Here is a 9,598-nt window from a genome sequence, read left to right as displayed (position 1 = left end):
AATTTCCATCACATGCATGCCGGCGCCGATTGGCCACAATCCGATGGCGTGCGCCAAAAACCCAGGGCAATTCAGGGAAAAACGGCGCAAATCCATAATATTCAGGAATCCCAACGAAAAAGAGATTCGGGCCCTTAGTAAATGACCCCCATAGTGTGGGTCATTTACTAAGGGCCCGATTCGCGTTTTCCCGACGTGTTACCCGAATATTTCCGATTTGCGCCGATTGTACCTGAATTGCCCCGGAATTTTGGCGCACGCGATCGAATTGTGGCGCATCGGTGCCGGCATGCACGCGACAGAAATCGGGGGGCGTGGCCGAACGAAAACCCGACGTATTCGGAAGAACCGCCGCATTTAAGAACCGAAAATGTGTCGCTCGGGAGGCGCTTACCTGCACTCAGCCGGCCTCAGTGAATTCCAGCGCGTTAAAATGCTTTTCAGCGCAGCAGCGCCACCTACTGGACGGTGGAGGAACTACCTTATTAAATCCCGGCCGGACCCGAATCCAGCGCAGAGAACGCGCCGCTGGATCGCAAATGGACCGGGTAAGTAAATCTGCTCCTATGTCTATACAAACCTATGGTATAGTGTAAGGAAAGTATGGTGTGGACTCCTATTCCATGCTGGTTCTGATGCTAGTCCCTGATGCTCTATACTAGTAGTGGTGCTGGTCCCTGCTGCTCTGTACTGGTTCCGGTCCCTGCTGCTCTGTACTGGTTCCGGTCCCTGCTGCTCTGTACTGGTGCCGGTTCCGGTCCCTGCTGCTCTGTACTGGTGCCGGTTCCGGTCCCTGCTGCTCTGTACTGGTGCCGGTTCCGGTCCCTGCTGCTCTGTACTGGTGCCGGTTCCGGTCCCTGCTGCTCTGTACTGGTGCCGGTTCCGGTCCCTGCTGCTCTGTACTGGTGCCGGTTCCGGTCCCTGCTGCTCTGTACTGGTGCCGGTTCCGGTCCCTGCTGCTCTGTACTGGTGCCGGTTCCGGTCCCGGTCCCTGCTGCTCTGTACTGGTGCCGGTTCCGGTCCCTGCTGCTCTATACAGGCTACATGGTATTATAGTTAAACGGGTAATGATGTAATAAGCTGCTGTAACGGATACATTGTAACGGTGCGGCTGGGAGGCAGGGGGTTAATGTGGGCAGGGGGTGTAAGTGGAGATCGCCGCACGCTGCCCATGGCTATTTATAAATGTCCACATGACCCCCGCGCTGCCTGCACAGGACAATGCGTGCAAACTAGAGACCCCACTCAGGACTGCAGGTGAGGAGACCCCCAGAGACCCCAAGGGAGAGGGGCTAGGGGCAGAGGAGGGGGCTCAGGGGTCACAGAATAAACTCTGAATGTGAGATACTAAAGGGCAAGAGCTATCGATGGACGAGGGGCAACACGGGCACATGGGGGGTACACTATGAGGGGCACAGCATGGGGGTGGGTGTACACTATGAGGGGCACAGCATGGGGAGGGTGTATACAGTATGACCCCTGTAACCCTTCATAGTGTCTGTGCTATGACCCCTGCGCCCCCTCATAGTGTCTGTGCTATGACCCCTGCGCCCCCTCATAGTGTCTGTGCTATGACCCCTACGCCCCCTCATAGTGTCTGTGCTATGACCCCTGCGCCCCCTCATAGTGTCTGTGCTATGACCCCTGCGCCCCCTCATAGTGTCTGTGCTATGACCCCTGCGCCCCCTCATCGTGTCTGTGCTATGACCCCTGCGCCCCCTCATAGTGTCTGTGCTATGACTCCTGCGCCCCCTCATAGTGTCTGTGCTATGACCCCTGCGCCCCCCTCAGTGTCTGTGCTATGACCCCTGCGCCCCCTCATAGTGTCTGTGCTATGACCCCTGCGCCCCCTCATAGTGTCTGTGCTATGACCCCTGCGCCCCCTCATAGTGTCTGTGCTATGACCCCTGCGCCCCCTCATAGTGTCTGTGCTATGACCCCTGTACCCCCCTCAGTGTCTGTGCTATGACCCCTGCGCCCCCTCATAGTGTCTGTGCTATGACCCCTGCGCCCCCTCATAGTGTCTGTGCTATGACCCCTGCGCCCCCTCATAGTGTCTGTGCTATGACCCCTGCACCCCCTCATAGTGTCTGTGCTATGACCCCTGCGCCCCCTCATAGTGTCTGTGCTATGACCCCTGCGCCCCCTCATAGTGTCTGTGCTATGACCCCTGCGCCCCCTCATAGTGTCTGTGCTATGACCCCTGTACCCCCCTCAGTGTCTGTGCTATGACCCCTGCGCCCCCTCATAGTGTCTGTGCTATGACCCCTGCGCCCCCTCATAGTGTCTGTGCTATGACCCCTGCGCCCCCTCATAGTGTCTGTGCTATGACCCCTGCACCCCCTCATAGTGTCTGTGCTATGACCCCTGCGCCCCCTCATAGTGTCTGTGCTATGACCCCTGCGCCCCCTCATAGTGTCTGTGCTATGACCCCTGCGCCCCCTCATAGTGTCTGTGCTATGACCCCTGCGCCCCCTCATAGTGTCTGTGCTATGACCCCTGCGCCCCCTCATAGTGTCTGTGCTATGACCCCTGCGCCCCCTCATAGTGTCTGTGCTATGACCCCTGCGCCCCCTCATCGTGTCTGTGCTATGACCCCTGCGCCCCCTCATAGTGTCTGTGCTATGACCCCTGCGCCCCCTCATAGTGTCTGTGCTATGACCCCTGCGCCCCCCTCAGTGTCTGTGCTATGACCCCTGCGCCCCCTCATAGTGTCTGTGCTATGACCCCTGCGCCCCCTCATAGTGTCTGTGCTATGACCCCTGCGCCCCCTCATAGTGTCTGTGCTATGACCCCTGCGCCCCCTCATAGTGTCTGTGCTATGACCCCTGCGCCCCCTCATAGTGTCTGTGCTATGACCCCTGCGCCCCCTCATAGTGTCTGTGCTATGACCCCTGCACCCCCTCATCGTGTCTGTGCTATGACCCCTGCGCCCCCTCATAGTGTCTGTGCTATGACCCCTGCGCCCCCTCATAGTGTCTGTGCTATGACCCCTGCGCCCCCCTCAGTGTCTGTGCTATGACCCCTGCGCCCCCTCATAGTGTCTGTGCTATGACCCCTGCGCCCCCTCATAGTGTCTGTGCTATGACCCCTGCGCCCCCTCATAGTGTCTGTGCTATGACCCCTGCGCCCCCTCATAGTGTCTGTGCTATGACCCCTGCGCCCCCTCATAGTGTCTGTGCTATGACCCCTGCGCCCCCTCATAGTGTCTGTGCTATGACCCCTGCACCCCCTCATAGTGTCTGTGCTATGACCCCTGCGCCCCCTCATAGTGTCTGTGCTATGACCCCTGCGCCCCCTCATAGTGTCTGTGCTATGACCCCTGCGCCCCCTCATAGTGTCTGTGCTATGACCCCTGCGCCCCCTCATAGTGTCTGTGCTATGACCCCTGCGCCCCCTCATAGTGTCTGTGCTATGACCCCTGCGCCCCCTCATAGTGTCTGTGCTATGACCCCTGCGCCCCCTCATAGTGTCTGTGCTATGACCCCTGTACCCCCCTCAGTGTCTGTGCTATGACCCCTGCGCCCCCTCATAGTGTCTGTGCTATGACCCCTGCGCCCCCTCATAGTGTCTGTGCTATGACCCCTGCGCCCCCTCATAGTGTCTGTGCTATGACCCCTGCACCCCCTCATAGTGTCTGTGCTATGACCCCTGCGCCCCCTCATAGTGTCTGTGCTATGACCCCTGCGCCCCCTCATAGTGTCTGTGCTATGACCCCTGCGCCCCCTCATAGTGTCTGTGCTATGACCCCTGTGCCCCCTCATAGTGTCTCTACTGTACCTTATTCCCCTTCCCCTGTGACCTTGGGTCTTATTTAGAGCACGGATTTGTTAAATACCTTTCTCTGTTCACAGCTGGATGACATCTGAATAATATCACGGGGAGACTGACCATGGTGAGTACACGGCCGTCACCCGCCATGAGAGACACAGCTTCTTACAGGCTAAATCTTCATAGAAAATTGTTCCTACACAAATTTGCACTTATCCCATACAGAACCAGACACATAGAGTAACACACATAATTTGGTGACGAAGGGATGAGCACATAATTTGGTGATGAAGGGATGAGCACATAATATGGTGATGAAGTGATGAGCACATAATATGGTGAAGAAGGGATGAGCACATAATATGGTGAAGAAGGGATGAGCACATAATATGGTGAAGAAGGGATGAGCACAATATGGTGAAGAAGGGATGAGCACATAATATGGTGATGAAGTGATGAGCGCATAACATGGTGATGAAGTGATGAGCGCATAATTTGGTGATGAAGGGATGAGCACATAATATGGCGATGAAGTGATGAGCACATAATATGGTGAAGAAGGGATGAGAGCATAATATGGTGATGAAGTGATGAGCGCATAATATGGTGATGTAGTGATGAGCACATAATATGGTGATGAAGTGATGAGCACATAATATGGTGATGAAGTGATGAGCGCATAACATAGGGATGAAGTGATGAGTGCATAACATGGGGATGAAGTGATGAGCGCATAATATGGTGATACAGTGATGAGCACATAATATGGTGATACAGTGATGAGCACATAATATGGTGATACAGTGATGAGCACATAATATGGTGATACAGTGATGAGCACATAATATGGTGATACAGTGATGAGCACATAATATGGTGATACAGTGATGAGCACATAATTTGGTTATACAGTGATGAGCACATAATATGGTGATACAGTGATGAGCACATAATATGGTGATGAAGTAATGTTTATTATATAGTTTTTAAACTTTGGTTATTTTTCTTTCAGGGGAGGACCCAGCGGCCCCCGGTAGGACAGCACAGGCACTGCCAGAACTGCTTCAACAAGCGCTGCAGTGCCCCTGTCAACACTGGCATCTCCTGTGTCGTGATCAACTGCAGACTGCACTGTGGCGCTACTTTCCACCTGTGTAAGGAAGAAGAGCACCGACTGCTGTGCCCCAACGAGTGGGTGCCCTGTCTGAACTCTGTCTTTGGATGCCCTTTCTCAATGTCCCGATGCAAGCAGGCAAGGCACCTGAAGCACTGTCCGGCCAGCGTGGTCTGCTGCTCCATGGAGTGGAACCGGTTTCCAACTATCGACAAGGACCAGACACTCTTTAAGAATCTCCTACAGGAAGACGGTGGAGAGGAAAGTCTGGACGTGGCTCTAACCCTGAGAGACCAGAAGGTCCTGTTCAGTTCCCTCAAAATGGCTGAACTGTATCCTGAGCTCTCTGAGGATCCAAAAGACACAATCACTTCAGGTCTTTCTGAATTGGAGCAGGAGGTTGGTGCAATAGGAGGGAGAGATCCGGAGAACGTGAAGAACGTAGACATAAGCAATGGGGAGATTGTTGGACTGACTCAGTACGAAAGAGAGGCCCTGGCTCGGGGACAGGATGATTTGGATTTGGACAAATTTAAAATGTGGGACACTATATTTAGCAAAGAGATGAAGGCGTCCAAGACGCTGCAGTCCAATACTGGGCAGGCCAGCAGCAGCAGCAGTAAGCCACCTGACACAAGCAAACAGGCTGGCAACAAACCCAAAGAAGAAGCTGTGGAAAGTCAAGAACCAGATGATGCCAAAGAGTCAGAAGAAGCTAGAAAGCTGGAGATGGTCAATCTGGAGAAGACCGGATTCGCTCCATGGCAAGAGGGTGTCCTCGAAAGACTGAAAGCTGAGGTGGATTGTGGGAGTTACAACATGTATCTAGTACATCACGGCAGCATGCTGATACGATTCGGACAAATGGCTGCCTGTACCCCTAGAGATAAAGACTTTGTCTACGGCAATCTGGAGGCCCAGACTGTAAAGACTGTCTGCACCTTCAAAGTACCAACAAGCTACTGCGGCAGAAGAGCCAAACTTGCAGACGATAACATCAAGAAAGAAAAAGCTCAGAAACTGGTGGACACCTCTGACCTTGGGGTCCCAGTGGACAAGTTGCCATTGACTGACACCATTAATACTACTTTGCTGGTGGCCCTCGAGAGGGAACTGAAGGGCCACGCTGTCTCTCAGATGAAGGCCCTTGATGGCTTACTCATTGACTTTGGGACTCAGACCTATGATTTTGGAGCAGATCCTTTTACTAAAAAGTCAGTTTTATTGGACCTTCTGCCGGAGAAGAACATGAGAAGATTAGGTCTGTACTTGGACGTCGAGAGTCAGTGTGTGAGCTCAAGACACAACAAATCCAACTCCTCCTTCTCGTTCTCCTGTAATCTCTTCTTCCGCCGGGATGAATTTGCTTCACACTTTAAGAATGTCCACTCTGACATGCAGACCTGCCTGGGGGGCTGGTTCCAGCAGCGTTGCCCTCTTTCTTACTTGGGTTGCACCTTATTACAAAACAGATTTGGGACTGCGGGACAAAGGTCTCAGGTCATCTACTGCAAACACATGAAGACATTTGCCATAAAACCACTGGTGGATGATACTTTATATGAAGGTGTAAGACCCAATCTGTCAAGAAGTCATCGGGGGAAGAGCAAGGACTCTCTGAGCAGCCTGCCGTTGGAGGTCCTTCAACATATTGCTGGGTTCCTGGACAGCTTCAGTCTGTGTCAACTCTCACAGGTGTCTTCACTCATGAGAGATATCTGTGCCTTGTTGTTACAGGAGAGGGGGATGGTCCATCTGTACTGGGAGAAGAAGACGTATTCTCATGGTGGAACGTCATGGAGATGTCGGAAAAAGGTAGGTGCACTTACCAGAGAGTTCATAGAAGAAGACTATGATTCTGCATTCCCATGTTCAGGTCTATGTATCTCAAGTTACTATTACTCCATTATTATGTCTCCCAGTGGACCTTCTAAGTCCCTATCACTTTGTCCCTTACTAGTCTCAGGTGAAGACCCTACCAGTGACTAAACTATTGCGGTTATAAGGACCTACCTCTCATATAAATGGCCACTCGAGAACAGTAAAGCAACTTTGCAAGTGGTTGTACAGCAGTCTATCAATTGGGTCCCAGCGCAGTTGGTGATTCCACCCAGGGGCACGTTGTGCCATCTCAGGTTCTGGTCCTATTATCTGAGCATTAGTGTTTCTGTTGGTGGCTTTGTTCTTTTCATGACTTTGTAACCAGCCAAGGATCATCAGGTTCCTACCACAAGATGGTCAATCCACTGTTGTCAGCACCTTCACCCATCAGCTGATCATATGAAGTCTGCCCCCGATAAGAATAAAGGTGGGGGACTCCATCTCGTCCAGTTTATCTTGAGAAGGGGCAGTGCAGATTCTATTGGCTTGTGGGTATTAGTGTCCGTAGTGTAGTGTCTTTAGATCACTGCCAGATTTACGTTAGAATGACTCGTTTTTGTTCCGTTTTGCAAACGCATCCATTTTTGACCAGTTTTAATTAAGATAATTGGTAAAACCTGTCAAAAACACATGCGTTTTTGGACGGACTTCTTAAAAACGGACCAAAAACGGGTTCAAAATGCCATGTATGGCATCACCCTATAGTGCACCTCACCACTTAATGCAGATAAGACCCTGAACACTATGTTCCCAACTGGAACTCTAGAAGCCGCTCAGTCAAAAGTCTTTTTAGCTCCTGCAACATCTCATCTTCCATTTCACAGCCTTCTCTTTGGTTCCTCAGGACTGTCTCCATTCGGTTTGGCTTTAGCTGGTCCTTTGTCACAACGTCTAGCTGGCAAAATGCTCCTCAAATCCACAGGTCATGGTTGACATTCAATAAGGGTTTGTTGCTGGACTCGTAGACCCTCTCCACTCTGTAGTGTGGCCCCTCTAGCCTCGTACTTTCACACCCATGTAGCCTTTCTCTGGCTTGGCATTTCTCTCTGCTATTAGGAGCTTACTTTCTATGGGAGCAGAAGAACATGACTCTCCTGTAAGGTGACGAGACCGTATGTTACTTTTCCCTAGGTAGGTTTCTGTCCAGTCCTTTTACATCTGTGAGCTCATGACCCAATGTCACGGAGTTGCATGTGATGTTCTGTGTCCCTTCTCCTGCTCTATTCTCCGACTCTGACTGAGCTGCTGTGAGAGATTGGGACTAACTAACCAGGCCGAGGCCGGGGCCACCCTAATATCAGCCTCGGACCTTCCTCCTTCTATACTATTACACAATATAACAATAAAACAGTATAAATAGATCCAAACCCATGACGGCCAAGTAGATCTTCTCCGGGCTCCACTACCTGAAAGGTTCAGGGAAACTGAAAGTGGATTTGTCATGGGAATATGGGGTCATAAACTGTGACCTTAATATAATTATCACCTGACCAGAGTCAACGACTTACCCCTCATAACTACGGTAATACAGAGGACATGACAGAAGAGACAAAGCATTGCCTCAATCCAGGAGCTCGGTGGACTTGGTGGCCTCTTCTTCAGGATCTCTAGAAATATCTGGTCAATCACCTGATTTTACCAGTCCAATGACCTTCCTGTCACTGGGTGAAGTAACCACTTTCTCTCCCACTACAGCTTCCTATTGGTCACACAGCTCCACCAATCAGTGGCTGTTGCTAACCCCAGAGAACTTCCCCCTGAAACCACCTATATTGTGAATGGAAAATTTCCCTCCAAAATTTGAAACAATCCAGTAAAGGGGGTCCATATGTTCTAAATGTTATTCCCTTATCTATACAGAGGCCAATAAACAAACACCCGGGGGCAGGTTCTGGATGACCAGGGACTATCCTGCGGCCAGTGACCTGCCGGAGGCCATTTTATAGGTGACCAGTAGTGACCCCCGGGAGTCATGGATGCTCCAGTGATTCTCCAGATGTGGACATTACGTATCTGGAGATTCCCAATGTCTCCACAGGACAGAGGCCATTGGCTGTAGGATATTACACCCTCCATTATACACCTACATATATCGGACATTTAGGGGGTCCTGTAATCTGTGGACAGGGTCTAATATCCCGCCTGATGTGCCACATGTGACGTCAATGGGGTCTAATGATCTTATTGACCCGTCACGTTATAATTAGCCTCTCTGGATATAGAAGCCACCATGACATTTCACCCCTTGTTGTCTTCCAGGTCTGGAATTTCAGCAGCCTCTTCTCTCCGGTGCGGCAGTGGACGCTCCATGACATCTCCTCCATGTCTCAGCACCTCAAGGTTTGTCCCTTTAACATCCCAGAGCTGAAGATGGATCCGTTCCAACTCCCCAGCGTGTACGACCATGAGAAGGGGCAGAAGAAGAAGGAGAGTCTACTAAACCTGAGGAAGAGGCTGTGACCACAAAGGCAGAGACAGGCCACACCCACACCGCAAGGGGCGGGGCTTCAGAAAGTCCACGACTGAGGAATCCCAGAGCCCCACCCCTTACCCGCCAGAAGAATTTACTACAAAGAAAATTCATACAAAAGTCTAATAAAAATGCATTCAAATTTGACAAATTTCTGCTATAATATGTGTTTTTATTAAATACAAAATGTCTTCCTGGAATGAGAACATTCTTGTTTACACCCAAATATTAATATATCTCACAGCTGATGGATTTTTACCGTGTATCCACTCTAAACAATTAGAGATGGGCGAATTTGTTAAAATTCGGTTTGTCCCAAATCGCCAAATCTTTCGGAAAAATTAGATTCCTTCAGAATCGAA

The 9,598-nt window shown here is 51.0% G+C and overlaps 1 protein-coding gene across 1 annotated transcript; it reads left to right on the top strand.

Annotated features, from left to right (window-relative positions):
* The first annotated feature begins 1,191 nt into the window (after positions 1–1,191).
* Positions 1,192–9,387, top strand: FBXO40 (F-box protein 40). The gene is made up of 4 exons (XM_072139008.1): positions 1,192–1,257; positions 3,855–3,895; positions 4,784–6,700; positions 9,026–9,387. The coding sequence occupies exons 2-4, from the start codon at positions 3,893–3,895 to the stop codon at positions 9,224–9,226; spliced, it is 2,121 nt and encodes a 706-aa protein (XP_071995109.1). The 5' UTR covers positions 1,192–1,257; positions 3,855–3,892; the 3' UTR covers positions 9,227–9,387.
* Positions 9,388–9,598: the final 211 nt, after the last annotated feature.

The sequence above is a fragment of the Engystomops pustulosus genome, chromosome 2, assembly GCF_040894005.1.
Source record: "Engystomops pustulosus chromosome 2, aEngPut4.maternal, whole genome shotgun sequence".
Taxonomy (NCBI): domain Eukaryota; kingdom Metazoa; phylum Chordata; class Amphibia; order Anura; family Leptodactylidae; genus Engystomops; species Engystomops pustulosus.
The sequence above is the reverse complement of the archived record's forward strand: the minus strand, read 5'-3'. Positions and strand labels throughout refer to the sequence as shown.